The sequence below is a fragment of the Zingiber officinale genome, chromosome 7B (genome assembly GCF_018446385.1).
Source record: "Zingiber officinale cultivar Zhangliang chromosome 7B, Zo_v1.1, whole genome shotgun sequence".
Lineage (NCBI taxonomy): Eukaryota > Viridiplantae > Streptophyta > Magnoliopsida > Zingiberales > Zingiberaceae > Zingiber > Zingiber officinale.
In genome coordinates, this window is record NC_055999.1 from 84,098,025 (window position 1) to 84,115,468 (window position 17,444).

The following is a 17,444-nucleotide window of genomic DNA, read 5'->3' on the forward strand; positions in this document are numbered from 1 at the left end:
TCAAAAAAGCTAGGGTAACTTATGTATGGGCGAAATGACATTTAATAAATTATTAGAGGTATTTTTTTATCCCAAAGGGTAAATATAGAGGATAATTTTGGAATATAAATTTTGTTAAAATAAAAAAAAAATCACTTTTTTAAAGATTTTTTCATTTTGAGTTATATGGTCCATTTGCTGATTTGTTCAGCATGCAATTGCTTGTTACCTAAATCAAATAAGATTTTATTAACAACCTTGATAGATAATTAAGGTTATCAATAATAACCTTATACTAAATGTACCCTTTGAATTTAGGGGTTGGATTATAGTATTAAATAAAAAAAATTAAATTTAAAAAAATGGATGCCAACGGGGATTTGGTATCAAATCCTGTTTAAGCTGTATACGGAAGTGAGTTGTATACACTATATATACTGCTTGGGCATCTCCGAAGACGGTCAAAAGCGGCAAGCCGATCGATCCCTCGCCGCTGGCTTTGCTGCCATCTAATCGACTTTCTATTTTCCTTCCACTTTCGCCAACGCTAGCTGGCAGGTCTCCGTAGCCGCACCTAATCATGCTGCGTTGCGCCCGTTCACACGCAATCACGAGCGCGCTGACGTGGGGGAAGCTGATTGGCGGGGAGAATATCTAGTGCTCTCGCTGAATCTGTTAACCGGGAGGCTAGGAGGGTACGTAAATTTCACTCTGCCTGTGTAGACAGTGCCCCAACCTCTCACAATAAGATGGTAGGATTCACTATTTAAGTGTGAATCTCATCATCCTAATGTGAGAAGTTGGGACACTATCTTTACAGGTAAAATCGAATTAACTGGCTAGGAGAGCAACTCCGAGGACCACCGCAGACAGCCACGCGCGGTTTGGTGGGCGAGTTTGACTTCCACGACTCTCCCACTGCTCACCCGCTGAACCGCTCCGGTGCCCTTTTCAACCGCATTGGATCCAGCGCAGGGCAACGCAGCTGTGATCTGATCTCCGAGTGCTCCACTTTCTTTCTTGCTTTGCTTTAACCCATACACTTATTCAGCCACTAAACCCTTTGTTAACAACAATTAACCTCAGTTTAAGATAATCGACATCAAACATCAAGTCATGGCCTTTTCTCTCTCAATCTCCCTACCTATTTCTTCGACTACTTAGGTAATCTCTTTCTCTTCCTTATGCTTCCTTCCTCTTCTTTTTCATTCTTGATCTTTGATAGTCCCTCTAAAAAATGGTTTAATTCGGATCTTTTTGTAGTTCTATAGAATTTGAAGAGGAAAGTCTTGTTGTTTGCGTTGCCTTTCTCACGGTGGTTTTTGGTGGATGAGGGTTATGGCAGGTTTGGATCTGACCACCACTTCTAGGTATGCTCGCCACCTCGCTGACCTCCACCTTGCGCGTCACCACCCCAACCCTGGCTCCGACGACGACGACAACAACGGCAGCGCCAACCGGGGAGACCGCGACTGGTCGCCCTCGGCCCCACAGGGTGGGGACTTGGCGTCGCGGCGGCCGAGGGGGCGGCCGCCGGGGTCCAAGAACAGGCCCAAGCCGCCGGTGATCATCACGAGGGAGAGCGCCAACGTGCTGGGAGCCCACATGCTGGAGGTCAGCGCCGGGTGCGACGTCTTCGATTGCATCGCCACCTACGCGCGCCGCCGGCAGAGGGGAGTGTGCGTCCTCAGCGGCAGCGGGGTGGTCACCAACGTCACGCTCCGGCAGCCCTCGTCCTCTTCTGGCACCGGCGGGGTGGTGACGCTGCAGGGCCGCTTCGAGATCCTGTCACTTGCGGGGTCGTTCCTCCCGCCGCCAGCGCCGCCGGGGGCCACCAGCCTCTCCATCTTCCTGGCTGGCGGGCAGGGGGAGGTGGCGGGCGGCAACGTGGTGGGGGCTCTCTTCGCCGCAGGGCCTGTCATTGTCATTGCCGCCTCCTTCACCAACGTGGCCTACGAGCGTCTGCCCTTGGAGGAGGAGGAGGAGGACCAGAGCATTAACGTCCGCGGCGGCGGCAGCAGCAGCGGGAACCACTTCCCGGACCCCTCCTCCATGCTTCCCTTGTTCAACTTGCCGCTCAATAACACGCACCAGTTGCCGCCGGTGGACGGACACGGTTGGGCCAGCTCAGCGTCCGGTCAACCTGCGCCGTTCTGACAATTAAGATCCACCTGTAAAACTGCACATGCCACTGCTCCATCTTCAATTTCCTCTCTTCTTTCTTCAACCTTTTCCTAATCATTTGTATTTGTTCCTTCTTCATTGCTCCTTCATCATCGAGGAACTCTTGTGACTGGTGATCGATCACTAGCTAGGGTTGTGGGGAGTAAATGCATTTGGAAGTGTCTCCATTCAGAGCTTCCTTCGAGTTGCATTCAAGATAGTGGCGACAACAAAAGTTTGAAACGTTCTCAAAGACATAAAGTGAGCATTAGTGATCGGTTTGATATGAATAATCACAGTGGCAACTATGATTGATGATACGGTATATGAATGTGGGGTCTGTGAGATGATTTGGCAAAGAGTCAAAGTTACGGAAGGGTCAAAGGTCATGCCAACCTGGAGGTCAAAAATCTAGCCCTCGTGGCTAGTCAAAGGTCATGCCATCCTGGAGGTCAAAAGTCTAGCCCTCGTGGCTAGTCAAAAGTCATGTCATCCTGGAGGTCAAAAGTCTAGCCCTCGTGGCTAGCCAAAAGTCACGCCAGTCTGGAGGTCGAAAGTTTAGCCCCTGGGACAACGTCAATGAGCAGGTCAGGAATCCGACCCAACGTGCAGGTCGGGAAGCCGACCCAGCGTATAGGTCGGGATATTCATGTCATGGATAACAGCCAGCATATGCAGGTCGGGAATCCGACCCAGCGTACAGGTCGGGATATTCATGCTATGGATAACAGCCAGCATATGCAGGTCGGGAAGTCGACCCAGCGTACAGGTCGGGACATTCATGCCATGGATAACAGCCAGCATATGCAGGTCGGGAAGCTGACCCAGCGTACAAGTCGGGACATTCATGCCATGGATAACAGTCGACATATGTAAGTCGGGAATCAGGCCCAGTGTACAGGTCGAGACATTCATGCCATGGATAACAGTCGGGATATATAAGTCGGGAATCAGGCCCAGTGTACGGGTCGAGACATTTAGGCCATGGATAACAGCCAGCATATGTAAGTCGGGAATCAGGCCCAGTGTACAGGTCGAGGCATTCAGGCCATGGATAACAGCCAGCATATGCAGGTCGGGAAGCCGACTCAGCGTACAGGTCGGGACATGCATGCCGTGGATAACAGCCAGCATGTGCAGGTCGGGAAGCCGACCCAGCGTACAGGTCGGGGCATGCATGCCATGGATAACAGCCAGCATATGCAGGTCGGGAAGTCGACCCGGCGTACAAGGCGGTACATTCATGCCTTGGATAAAAGAAGGTTGGGAATTGAACCCAACGTGTAGGCCTTTAGCAACACAGACAAAGGTGGGTCAGAGAGCCAGCCACTACAGGACAAATAGACCTGCAAAGAATCGTAACCACTTGTCAGAGACGAATCATCACATGTCAGGGAATATTCTCACGGGGGCGAGCTCATACTTGTCTTGGTTCCTCTGTCAGCCTATGAGAGAAAGACACGTATCGATCACTGGGAGACAAATCCTGCCACCTGACATTCCCTGACATTCACCAGGTTCCAGAAACCTCAGCTGTAGTATAAAAAGGAAAGCTTTATCCCTTACGCAGGTACGCTCACTCGTCATTTTCTTACCAGTCTTTCACTTTTTTTTCGGTCATTTCTCTGTGATTTTCTGGGGAAAAAGTACCTGACTTGAGCTTCGGAGGGCCTGGCCCGGGGACTTTTTCTCTGGTTTCTGGGTCTCTAACGACTGGTGGACTTGTCTGAGTGTGTGCAGAGCAATATTGTCATCAGCCTGATCATTTCTCTTCGTAGAGCCGCCCGCGCGAACCGTGCAAAGGGGGATACCTCGCTGACTCAGCATCTCAACGACTCTCCGTCAACTTTTAGCACAACAAGGCCCGCCTTCATCCGACTCAGCTTCCGGATGGGATCAAATTTGGCACCGTCTATGGGAAACACAACAACCTGATTCGGAACGTGACGATGGAGGAGTCTGGCCGAATTCATGTCACTATGACTGCTGGAGAGTATGAGCTCTTCAAGGAGGCCAAACGATTGGCAGCCTCAGAGAGATAAGCGACTGTCTCACGACCCAAACAAGTTCCTGCTGCGGTTTCCAAGGAGCCCCTCCCTATTTCAGATCGAGGTTCCAAAAGAAAACAGCATTAAGTATTTCCTCAGCACCCTTCTCGTGAGCCTGGTATAGGATATTATCAGTCAGAGCCCCAAGCACATAGCCTCAAGAAGGAGCAGCCTCAAGCATCTGTAGCTGAGAGCTCACAATCGCGGAACTCAAAGAAGGGAAGAGCCCTTGTCTTACCTGCGGTGTTCCCTGAAGATCCAGATGAGAAAGTGTCTTTCTCAGCTAGGATTCTAAACGAAAGGCTGCCTAAGGGTTATAGAGCTCCATCGATTGGAGAATATGATGGAAGCAAGGATCCTGAAGATCATCTACGAAAATTCAAAAATGCATCCCTTCTGTACCAATATAGCGATGTTGTTAAATGCAGAGCTTTTCTAAATACTTTATCTGGTTCAGCCCTAAAATGGTTTGATGGGTTGTCTCAAGGGTCCATCACCTGTTTCCTGGACTTTAAAACGGCTTTTCTGCGCCGATTTGCTAGCAGTAAAAAATATCAAAAAACATATCATTGCCTTTTCGCTCTAAAACAGGGGTCGATTGAGCCTCTAAGAAATTATATCAACCGCTTCAATCAAGTAGCTCAAGATGTTCCCACTGCCACTTCAGAGATTCTGATAAGCGCCTTTTCTCATGAATTGGGAGAAGGTGAATTCTTCAGAGATCTCATCAAGAATCCCGCCAAGAATTTTGATGAGATGGTGGAGAAAGTTGCTTCCTACATCAAGGTAGAGGAAGCACAAGCGGCCCGCAGGATGGCCGAAAAACCACCTCCTCCCACCAACAGGCAGGAAAGAAGAGCTCCTCAACCACCCCCCCCCCCCCAGCCTCTGCCGCGAGCTCGAGAAGCCTGACCTGCCTTTCATCCCGGGCCCGAAATTCGACCTGCTCCTCGAGTGGCCGCTGTGCATATCCCTCGACCGGGGTCAGGGAGTAATCGCTACTGCACTTATCATATATCCCGTACACATGATACTAACCATTGCTTTCAGTTTGCTCGTGATTCTAAGCGAGCTGCTGAGATGGGTTTGCCTCCACCTGAGCTAGCTCCTCAATTGATCAAAATAATGGAAGAACAAAGGGTGGCGGGACAAGCAGGGCCATCTCGCCCTGACCTCGCAGGACCTAGCCATCATCAACCTGGTCGGGGAAAGGAGCCAGAAGGATCGCGAGAAGTCGAAAACAGAGGTAACGCAGCTGTTAGAGAGATCGGTATGATTTCTGGAGGGCCAACCGACGGAGATTCAGGAAGAGCCCGTAAGTCCCATGTTCGGCGGTTGGAGGTTCAGGCTGTTGGATGCAGTCAGGAGCAAGCTGCGGGCCCTGTTCTTAGCTTCGGGCCTGCAGACCTGGAAGGGCTGGAGTTGCCTCATGATGATGCACTCATCATCAAGGCCATTATTGCCAACAGTCGAGTGGCTCGGGTTTTCGTCGATACCGGGAGCTCGGTTAACATTCTATTCAGAACCGCCTTTGAAGAGATGCAGATTGATGCTTCTGAACTTCAGCCAGTGGCCACCTCTCTATACGGATTCACGGGCAATGAAGTGAAGCCTATGGGTCAGATCAAGCTGGCTATATCTCTAGGTACCGAGCCACTGGTGAGCACAAGGAGGAGCACGTTTATAGTGGTGGACTCTCCTTCTTCCTATAATGTTATCCTAGGGAGGCCCGCTCTACATGAATTTAGGGCCGCTATCTCGACCTTTCATCAGAAAATCAAGTTTCCTGTGGGGGAGCAGGTCGGGGAAGTTAAAGGAGAGCAGAAGGTCTCTCGGCGGTGCTATATCGATATGATCCGAGTGGAGGGTCGGAAACATCAAAGGATGCAGGATGGAGGTGTGCATGTTGTTCAAAAAGAGCCTCTGCCTACAGCTGAGGAGTCCATCCCTTGGGAAGAAATACAACTACATGCTGATAGACCTGAAAGTCTGACCAGGGTGGCTAGTGACCTTCCCCCTCCCCTCAAAGAAGAACTGGTTCAGTGTTTAATCCGCAATCGGGATGTCTTTGCCTGGTCTACGGAGGAACTTCCCGGAGTTAAACCAGAGGTGGCTGAGCACAAGTTGCATCTGTTACCTGACTCCCGGCCCGTGAAGCAAAAGAAGAGAAATTTCTCAGCGGATCAGAATAAAATAATAAGAGTTGAGGTGGACCAGCTCAAGAAGGCAGGACATGTTCGGGAAGTGCAATTTCCTTCATGGCTTTCCAATGTGGTCTTGGTAAAGAAGCCTAACAACAAGTGGAGAGTATGTATAGATTTCCAGGACCTCAACCGGGCCAGCCCCAAAGATTGCTATCCTTTGCGCCGGATTGATCAAATGGTGGATTCCACAGCCGGATGAAAGAGAATATGTATGCTGGATGCTTATCAGGAATATCATCAGATACCTCTAGCCCGGGAAGATCAAGAGAAGGTTAGTTTTATTACGGCCGATGGTACTTTCTGTTATACTGTCATGCCCTTTGACCTCAGGAACGCTGGAGCCACATACCAGGGAATGATGGATAAAATCTTCCGGGAGCAGATCGGGCGAAATGTGGAAGTCTATGTCGACGACATACTTATCAAGTCCCCGCTGGCCGAAAACTTGATCAAAGATGTGGAGGAAACGTGTAAAACTCTCCGACAGTATGGGCTGAGACTCAATCCTTTGAAATGTCTATTCGGGGCTAAAGGAGGAAAATTCTTGGGTTACCTGGTGACCGAGCGAGGAATAGAGGCCAATCCCGAAAAAGTGCAGGTGCTCAAGGATATGCAACCGCCTCAGAATTTGAAGGAAACCCAAAAGCTGGTCGGCCGAATAACAGCCCTGTCAAGATTCATTTCCAGATCTGCGGATCGGGCTGCTCCTTTTTTCAAGGTGTTAAGAAAAGCTTTCAAGTTCCAGTGGGATGAAGAATGCACTAAAGCTTTTGAGGAGCTGAAGAAGTACCTAGAGACTCTGCCTTCTCTTTTTAAGCCCATTGTAGGGAAACCCTTATGGGTTTATTTGTCAGCCACCCCTGAGGCTGTAGGGGCAGTGCTAGTCAAAGAACATGATCATGTACAACGATCCGTGTATTTCTTCAGCCATTTATTGAAGGGAGCCGAGGCCCGATACACGGCGCTCGAGAAGTTGGTTTACGGACTGGTTCTTATGGCTCGGCGGTTACGACCTTACTTTTTATCGCATCCGATCACAGTCTTAACCAACAGCACCATGGGAAGAGCATTGACCAATGTGGAAGTTGCGGGTCGGCTTATTAAATGGGCCACTGAGTTGGGAGAATACGACATACAATATCAGCCCCGCACCGCTATTAAAGCACAAGCCTTGGCAGATTTCTTAACAGAGGTACATCAAACCAGCTCTGAAGAAACATGGAAAATCTATGTAGATGGGTCTGTTAATCATCAAGGAAGTGGAGTCGGGGTCCTAGTAATATCTCCGCAAGGAGATATACTCCAGGTGGCAATACGGCTGAATTTTCGGGTCACTAATAATGAAGCAGAGTATGAGGCTTTGTTGGCTGGGTTGCAAGCAGCCTGGCATGTTGGAGCAGCCCGGGTCATCATCTATTCAGATTCTCAGTTAGTGACTCAGTAGGTTACTGGCAACTTTACTATAAATTGTGATAAATTGAAAATGTATCGAGAAGCTTATGAAAAGATGAAGGCAGAATTTGCAGAAGTCGACGTAGCAAAGATACCCAGGTCGGAGAATGAGTGAGCGGATGAACTAGCAAAGATGGCCAGTTCCTTAACTACTTGGGTATTGGATCGGTCAACAGCACAAACCTTCCTGATAGCCCAGATAGATTTGCAAAACAATGCGGGGGCAACTATTGACTGGCGGGCACCCGTGATAAGTTATCTCAGGCAAGGGGTCTTACCTACCGATCCAGAAGAGTCTCGATTAATAAAAAGGCAGGCCCATGCTTATGTCATGATTGGGGACCAGCTATACAAAAGATCCTTCTCTCGACCTTTACTTAAGTGCTTGAGCATGGAGGAAGCCGACCAGGTCTTGCGGGAAATACATTTAGGATGTTGTGGCAATCATGTAGGAGGTCGGATGTTATCTCACAAGGTACTCCTGGCTGGATATTTTTGGCCTACTTTGCAAAGGGATGCTCAGAGGTTGGTGAACACCTGCTTGTCCTGCCAAAAACATCAGAACTTGACACATCGACCTACAGCTCTGTTGAGAACATCCGTCGTGTCATGCCCTTTTGATCAATGGGGCATGGATATCGTATGATCATTTCCAATGGCACCCGGTCAAAGGCGTTTCCTATTGGTGGCTGTGGATTATTTTTCCAAGTAGGTGGAAGCAGAAGCCTTGGCCCGGATTACAGAGGATGCGGTTATTCAATTCTTGTGGAAGAACATCCTCTGTCGATTTGGTATTCCTCATAAGCTGGTGTCTGACAATGGAAGACAGTTTCAGGGACATAGAATCCAAGCCTGGTGTAAGGGATTTGATATAACGCAAGTGTTCACTTCAGTGGCCTATCCTCAAAGCAATGGTCAGACTGAAGTAATTAACAGAGAAATAGTCCGAGGTTTGAAGGTTAAGCTGGATCATGTAGGAGGCAATTGGGTGGAAGAGCTACCAAGCATTCTATGGGCTTATCGTACAACACCTCGGGAAAGCACAGGGTTGACGCCATTTCACCTGGTTTATGGTAACGAGGCAGTAGTACCCATAGAGATTGGTGTACCATCAGTTAGAAGGATACTCTATGATGAAGGAAATACGGAGCGACGGCTAGCGGAGCTGGATCTTATTAGCGAAACCCGAGATCGAACAATGGCTCGGCTAGAGGCTTATCGGCAAAGAATGAGACAAAATTACAACCGAAAGGTAGTTCCCCGATTCTTTGGGGAATGAGATCTGGTCTGGAAGCAAATCAAGTCAGTAGGGGATGTGACTAAGTTGGCGCCGCAATGGGAGGGACCGTATAAGGTTATTAAAAAGTTAGTGTTGGATCGAGACGCGCTAGAGGGGGGGGTGAATAGCGCTCGTGGCTATTTCGTTCGATTATCGAAAAATTATCGGAGTAAAAACGTGCAGCGGAATAAGCGGAAATAAAATAAAGAGACAACACAAAGAGACAGGTCGATTTTACTTCGTTCGGAGCCTAAGTCGACTCCTACTAGAAGGCCCGCGATCCTTGATCGCTTCCGGTGGGCAACAACTATAAGCTCGTTAAAAGATTACAATTATGAGTACAAATAGAAGCTATCAAAAATTATACCGACAACAAGAAATGCTAATTCTGAAGCTTCGGGTCGTCGGGCACTTGTAGTAGCGCTTCGGAGCGTCTTTTGGAGCAGCGTGTTGATGAAAGATCACTTAGAATTCGTTGTTCTTTGAAGCTGCACCTCAACCCTCCTTTTATATGCGGTTCCGGGCGCCTGGATCCCTTCCGGGCGCCTGGAGTGTGACGTGGCCAACCAACCAGGATGCTCCACGTGGCGAAGTCGCGCAGGGGATAGAATTTGGTCCCGGGCGCCCGGACTTGTTCCCAGCGCCCGGACCTTCGGGCGCCCGGATCCATCCCGGGCTCCCGGACAGCCTTTTTCCAGCAGGTTCCTCACCTGCGAACAAAGGTTAGTCCGAGCAAAATACCCTGCAAGACAATGTTAGAATCTGATAAAACACAGTAAGTCATAATTGACAGTCTTCGGACTGTCCGAGTCTGACTTTGGATTTCCTACCGGAAACCCTAGGTCGACCCGACGCCTACTGTTCCCTCTGCGGGGAACGCGTCCTCACCTACTCCACTCAGGAGATTTACCTGTTGCCAGTCGATCCTCCAGATCGACTGGACTTTTGCTCAGCACTCGATGCTTCCGGACTTTCTGCTGGACATCCGCTTCCCCGGCTAGTCCAGTCTTTCACCTGGTTCGCGACACCAGGACTTTTCACCTAGGGTTACCACCCCCTAGGACTTTTGTCTGAAGCCATCGACCTGCCAAGACTTTCCGCATAGGGTTACCACCCCCTATGACCTAGGGTTACCGCCCCCTAGGGTTTTCCCTTTGTCTAACCGCAGCTAGGACTTTCCTGAGATCCTCAAGTAGACTTGTTAGACTAAAAAACATCTTAACTTTGAATTCTTTGTCATTATCAAAACACGAGTTCGATCGTCGGATGCTTCCCGCACCAACAATCTCCCCCTTTTTGATTATGGCAACACAAATTCGAAGTTAAGTAAACAAGCGAATAGATAGTCATTTTAAACACAGGCAAAATTTGCTAAGTATAGATGAACAAGGTAACTAAAGTAAATTTTGCCCTATATACTCCCCCTTAACTTTGGCTCCCCCTTAACTTTTGCTCCCCCTTAATTTTTAACTTGAATTTTATGTTTTACATTTTTGCTACTCTCCCCCTTTGCCATAATCCAAAAAAATGGGCAGTGTATAAAGAGTTGTACATGATTAAAGTTAGCAATGCTCAACAGAGTTTGGAAGTTAAGGTCAATTGGAAATTTTTTTTATTTTTTTTTAGGACAAGATTATTCATTTAAGTTCAGTTGGTCCTTAAGTCCAAGCACAAGTCATGTTTATATTTTAGGTATCAGAGCCATAGAGAACAAAACATTCTTGAAAAAAAAAGAAATTGAGTATCTTTTGCCAACTGTCTAACCTTTAGTTACTTGCTGATTGTCTATAGGACAATAGCTTTTACTAGGTTAGTCAAGTTAAGTTATTTAGGTCCAGATAGACTTGACTAGAGCTGGAGAACTTTAACTTGATTAATGTTTATTGCATATTTAACGCCCAGACTCATATTGATGCACAGATATAAGCATTCTTGAGTCCAGGCTATACCCTATGCATCTCACGCCATTCTATGTTTTTCAATCACAATCAAGGTAAACCCAAGTGTTTTGTGAGATGCTCTGGCTTAATTCTAGGGGAACATGATATCTAGGGGGGAAGTCCTAGGCTAAACCCAACTTTTGACAGTCTAGTAAAATTGGAGTTTTGAAAACTATTTTTCCTAGAATTTGAAAACAAAATAATAGTAATATATCTATTCTACCCAACACATTCCTATTTGCCTTCTAAGTCCACTGAACTCAAGTTCAGGTAAGGGTTTTGTAAAAATGTCAGCTAGGTTTGATTTGGACTCAACGTGGTTGAGTGCAATTTCACCTTTAGCTACATGATCCCTTACAAAGTGGTGTTTTACCTCTATGTGTTTGGTCCTAGAGTGGTGTATAGGATTTTTGGTCAGATTAATTGAGCTGATATTATCAATAAAGATTTTAATATTTTTATAGTCTAGTTGATAGTCTTTTAGTGTATGCATCATCCATAACAATTGAGATGCACATTCTCCTAGAGCTATGTATTCAGCTTCTGTAGTGGATAGAGCAACACAATGTTGCTTTCTGCTTGACCAACTTACTAGGCACTGACCTAGAATCTGGCAGCTACCACTTGTACTTTTTCTGTCTAGCTTGCACCCGACATAGTCTGAATCAGAATAGCCATAAAGGTCAAAAGTGCAAGTTCTTGGATACCAAAGTCCTACATTTAGAGTTCCTTTAATATACCTCAGTATTCTTTTAACATATGTTAGGTGTGACTCTTTTGCACAGGATTGGTATCTTGCACACATACCTACTGCAAATAGTATGTCAGGTCGACTTGCAGTTAGATAAAGTAAACTCCCTATGGCACTCCTATAGTATTTTGGGTCTACAGGTTTTCCTTCAGGGTCAGAGTCAATGTTTATGTTGGTTGCCATTGGAGTATTTATAATTTTTGAGTTTTCCATGCTGAATTTTTTGATTAACTCCTTAGCATACTTAGTTTGATAAATGTAGATTCCATCTTTGGTTTGTTTTATTTGTAAGCCTAAGAAAAAGTTGAGTTCCCCAACCATGCTCATTTCAAATTCACTTTCCATTAACTTAATAAATTCTTTTAGAAATTTTGAGTTAGTTGAGCCAAAAATTATGTCATCAACATAGATTTGGGCTATAAAGATGTCTTTTCCTATAGTTTTCACGAACAAAGTAGGATCGATTTGTCCTTGGTTAAATTCTTTGGATATTAAGTGATTAGATAATCTTTCATACCATGCTCTAGGGGCTTGTTTTAGTCCATATAGTGCCTTTTTTAATTTAAAAACGTGATTAGGGTAGTCTATGTCTTCAAACCCTGGAGGTTGGCTTACGTAGACTTCTTCCTTGATAAAACCATTTAAAAAGGCTGACTTAACGTCCATTTGGTACAATTTGAATCCTTTATTAGCTGCATAGGCTAATAACATCCTAATGGATTCGAGTCTAGCTACTGGAGCATAGGTTTCATCATAGTCTAGGCCTTCGACTTGACTAAACCCTTTGGCTACTAACCTTGCCTTGTTTCTTACTATATCACCGTGATCATCTAACTTGTTCCTAAAAACCCATTTAGTATCTATTATTGATTTATCTATGGGTTTAGGTACAAGGTCCCAGACTTGGTTTCTCTCAAATTGGGCTAATTCTTCCTGCATTGCAATGATCCAGTCTGGATCAGGCAGGGCTTCTTCTATAGTTTTAGGTTCAATTTTAGAAATTAGAGCGATCTGACTAAGGTTTCTATAGGACGATCTAGTTCTGACTCCTAGGTTTGGGTCACCCAAAATTTGGTCAGGTGGGTGAGAGGTGCTTATTCTAGTTGGTCTTATCTGTGAGTCAGAACCTGGTTCTTCAGACTCATTAAGATTATATTGGATTTCATCATCATCTACATCTCTTGGATTAATATTTGCATTTATATTCGGTAAGTTGTTTTCTTCATCAAATATTACATTAGTTGTTTCTTCAACTTTCAATGTATTTTGATTATATACTCTAAAGGCTCTACTGGTAGAGGAGTATCCTAAGAATATTCCTTGGTTAGATTTGGGTGTAAATTTTCCTAAGTAATCTTTAGTATTTAAAATGTGAACTTTACAACCAAATACTTTTAAATAGTTTAGATTGGGAATTTTATGATAGTAGAGTTCATACGGTGTTTTGTTGTGATATTTGTTTATTAAAATTCTGTTTTGAATATAATTTGCCGTATTTATCGCTTCAGCCCAAAATTGGTGACTTAACTCATATTCGTTTAACATTGTCCTAGCGGCTTCTTGTAGTGTTCTATTTTTACGTTCTACTAGTCCATTTTGTTGGGGGGTTCTAGGACATGAAAATTCATGTTGGTATCCATTTATTTTACAAAATTGGGTGAACTTATGATTTTCAAATTCCCCTCCATGATCACTTCTTATTCTTTTAATTTTAGTATCTTTTTCATTTTCCGTTAAGTTGCAAAAATTACTAAATATTTCATAGGTTTCATCTTTTGTTTTTAGAAATTTTACCCAAGTGTACCTGGAGTAGTCATCAATTATTACTAAGCAATATTAGTTCTTGTTTAGTGATTTGGCTCCATGTGAATCAAATTGATCAAGGTGAAGGAGCTCAAGTATGGTGTTGGATCTTTCTAGGTTAGTTGACTTGTGGGTTGACTTGGTTTGTTTTCCTTTCTGACATGCATCACAGATTGAATTTTCAATAAATTTTAATTTGGGCAAACCTCTAACTAGACCATTTTGACTCATTCTTGAAATAAGTCTTGTGTGTGTGTGACCCACCCTTCTGTGCCACAGTTGGGTTTCCTCTTGTTGTGTCAGGAGACACTTTATAGAGGATATTGATAAATTAATTGTATAGATGTTATTTTTCCTAAGTCCCTTAAGTTTAATTTCTGGATTTTCAATATTTTTAACTAGACATCCAGATTTATCGAAATTAACTAGATATCCGCTGTCACACAATTGACTTATACTTAGTAAATTAAAGTTAAAATTGTCAACCAATAAAACATTTCGAATAACGAAATCGGAACTAAGTTCAATATTACCTTTTCCGATTACTTTAAGTTTACCGTTGTTGCCGAATGCAACTGATCCTAGACTCTTGTACTTGAGTTTGGTGAACTTCAACTTGTCTCCAGTCATATGTCTGGAGCATCCACTATCCAACATCCATTGATCCAATTCAGCGGAGTCTGGCCCTTCGGAAACGGATGCGGATCCGTGGCTTTGCTCGGAGTCTGCTTCTGACTCGCTGATCTGGTCCCGGGCCATCAATGCGAGTAAACTCGTTTGGTCGAGTTCGTCATTTTCGTCCTCCGAAGAAGATTCGTCCCAGGTTGCCTTTAGGACTTTCCTTCTTCTTTGCTTCTTGGCTTCCTTTTGATTGGGGCAGTTGGCTTTTATATGCCCCTTTTGGTTGCACCCGTAGCAAGTGACTTCGAACTTTGTCTTTGAGTTCTGTTGAGCCTCCTTGGATTGAACTGCCTTCTTTAGATCTTTCTTGTTGAAGCCCTTCTTCTTCTTGTAGAGCTTCTTTACAAGATTCACAAGTTCGCTGGTTAGTTCATCTTCTGAATCTTCTGAGTTAGGTTCGTCTTCTGATTCTGATACAACTTTTCTCCGTCCTCTTGATTCCCGTGTTCGACTCATCCCTGCAATCAAAGAAATACCTTTCTCGGATGGCAGTGTATTAGTTTGTTCATGGAGTTCAAATTCGCTAAATAACTCGTCTAATTTTAAGGACGACAAATCCTTAGAGACTTTGTAGGCATCTACCATTGATGCCTACAATGAACTCCTAGGAAATGAGTTAAGTGCATACCTTATTATATCTCTGTTTTCTACCTTCTGCCCGATTCCATGAAGAGAATTCAGGATATCTTGAATTCGAGCGTGTAAAGAACTTGCCGTTTCGCCTTCCTGCATTTTTAAATTGTATAGTTTATTAAGTAACAAATCACGCTTACTTACCTTGGTTTCCGTAGTGCCTTCGTGAAGTTCAATCAATTTCTCCCATAGTTCCTTTGCGGAGGAGAATGGACCGACTCTGTTGAGCTCTTCTTTGGTAAGACCGCACTGGATTGTGCAGGTGGCTTTGGCGTCGGCTTCCACCTTTTTGATAAATGCTGGCTCCCAGTCCTCACAGGATGTAGGCTTACCGTCTGTACCAGTTGGTAGTTGTAGTCCTGTTTTGACGATCATCCAGGTGTCGAACTGGATCTTTAGATAAATTTCTATTCGCCCCTTCCAATATCCGAAGTCTTCTCCGAAAAATAATGGGGGACGAACGGTGCTAAATCCTTCTTGTTGGGCCATTTAGATCTACAAAAAAAAAACAGAAACAACAAGATCTATTCCAAGACTAAGTCTTGGATTAGTAGTGCGGGAGGAAGGAAAAAATAACAGGCTCAAGTGGTATTGACCAGCTTTGAGCAGAAAATCGATTCGTAAAAAGAAATTAGAATATAGCTATGAGGCTAAATTATAATTGACTCTGAACAAAGCCACACAAAAAATTGTCTCGAATAGTGGTTGCACTGATTCAAGACGACCCCACTCTGATACCAATTGTTGGATCGAGACGCGCTAGAGGGGGGGGGTGAATAGCGCTCGTGGCTATTTCGTTCGATTATCGGAAAATTATCGGAGTAAAAACGTGCAGCGGAATAAGCGGAAATAAAATAAAGAGACAACACAAAGAGACAGGTCGATTTTACTTCGTTCGGAGCCTAAGTCGACTCCTACTCGAAGGCCCGCGATCCTTGATCACTTCCGGTGGGCAACAACTATAAGCTCCTTAAAAGATTACAATTATGAGTACAAATAGAAGCTATCAAAAATTATACCAACACAAGAAATGCTAATTCTGAAGCTTCGGGTCGTCGGGCACTTGTAGTAGCGCTTCGGAGCGTCTTTTGGAGCAGCGTGTTGATGAAAGATCACTTAGAATTCGTTGTTCTTTGAAGCTGCACCTCAACCCTCCTTTTATATGCGGTTCCGGGCGCCTGGATCCCTTCCGGACGCCTAGAGTGTGACGTGGCCAACCAACCAGGATGCTCCACGTGGCGAAGTCGCCCAGGGGGATAGAATTTGGTCCCGGGCGCCCGGATCCATCCCGGGCTCCCAGACAGCCTTTTTCCAACAGGTTCCTCACCTGCAAACAAAGGTTAGTCCGAGCAAAATACCCTGCAAGACAATGTTAGAATCTGATAAAACACAGTAAGTCATAATTGACAGTCTTCGGACTGTCCGAGTCTGACTTTGGATTTCCTACCGGAAACCCTAGGTCGACCCGACGCCTACTGTTCCCTCTGCGGGGAACGGGTCCAGTGCGATCCTCCAGATCGACTGGACTTTTGCTCAGCACTCGATGCTTCCGGACTTTCTGCTGGACATCCGCTTCCCCGGCTAGTCCAGTCTTTCACCTGGTTCGCGACACCAGAACTTTTCACCTAGGGTTACCACCCCCTAGGACTTTTGCCTGAAGCCATCGACCTGCCAAGACTTTCCGCATAGGGTTACCACCCCCTATGACCTAGGGTTACCGCCCCCTAGGGTTTTCCCTTTGCCTAACCGCAGCTAGGACTTTCCTGAGATCCTCAAGTAGACTTGTTAGACTAAAAAACATCTTAACTTTGAATTCTTTGCCGTTATCAAAACACGAGTTCGATCGTCGGATGCTTCCCGCACCAACAGTTAGTTTCCGGAGCTTATTATTTGCAAGATGAACTAGGCAAGAAGCTGGACCGGCCCTGGAGCGCTAATTACCTACGACCTTATCGAGTTTGAAAAGACAGACTGGGAAGTGAAGACCAAAATGATGGGCCTAGTTGTGATTCATCTCCTAAGTCGGGTTAGTATAAAAGGGCAGATCGGGAAAAGCAAAAAAAGTAAGAGCAGATTGTATGAAAAATTCTATGACCAAGTTAAGCATCTTAAAGCAAGCATTAAAAAGAAAGTGAAGAAACAGCAAAGAAGTTTACAAGCAATTTTCAGGTCATTGTATATCGAAAGGATCGAATATATCGTCTGATATTTCTTTAAGGATTCGATCATGGTCCAAGAATTCGGGAGGGGGAAGGGATTTTAAATAGTTTTGCTCGTGAAGCTGTCGCAAAGCTCCGCCTGCCCCGTAAATAACAGACATGGAAAAACGATGTCCCACTTGGGCGTAAAATTCTGGAGAACGCAGATACGCAGCACGGCTCTGCTGACAGCGATCGCTCTCTCCTTCCCTATAAAGTGTTAGAGCAGTTGACACTCCCTCTGCTGTGGCTCTAGCCTGAGCTAGTTCATTTTTAGCAGCAGCCAGGTCTGTCGCCTGGGAACTCAGACGAG

The 17,444-nt window shown here is 45.3% G+C and overlaps 1 protein-coding gene across 1 annotated transcript; it reads left to right on the forward strand.

The window, feature by feature from the left end:
• The first annotated feature begins 1,317 nt into the window (after positions 1-1,317).
• LOC122004493 (AT-hook motif nuclear-localized protein 23-like) lies at positions 1,318-2,256 on the forward strand. The gene has a single exon (XM_042559370.1). The coding sequence runs from the start codon at positions 1,318-1,320 to the stop codon at positions 2,134-2,136; it is 819 nt and encodes a 272-aa protein (XP_042415304.1). The 3' UTR covers positions 2,137-2,256.
• The last annotated feature ends 15,188 nt before the right edge of the window (positions 2,257-17,444 follow it).

What these genes read in the sequence shown, in the direction of transcription:
- LOC122004493 (XM_042559370.1), top strand. Translation starts at nt 1,318, where the DNA reads ATGGCAGGTTTGGATCTGACCACCACTTCTAGGTATGCTCGCCACCTC.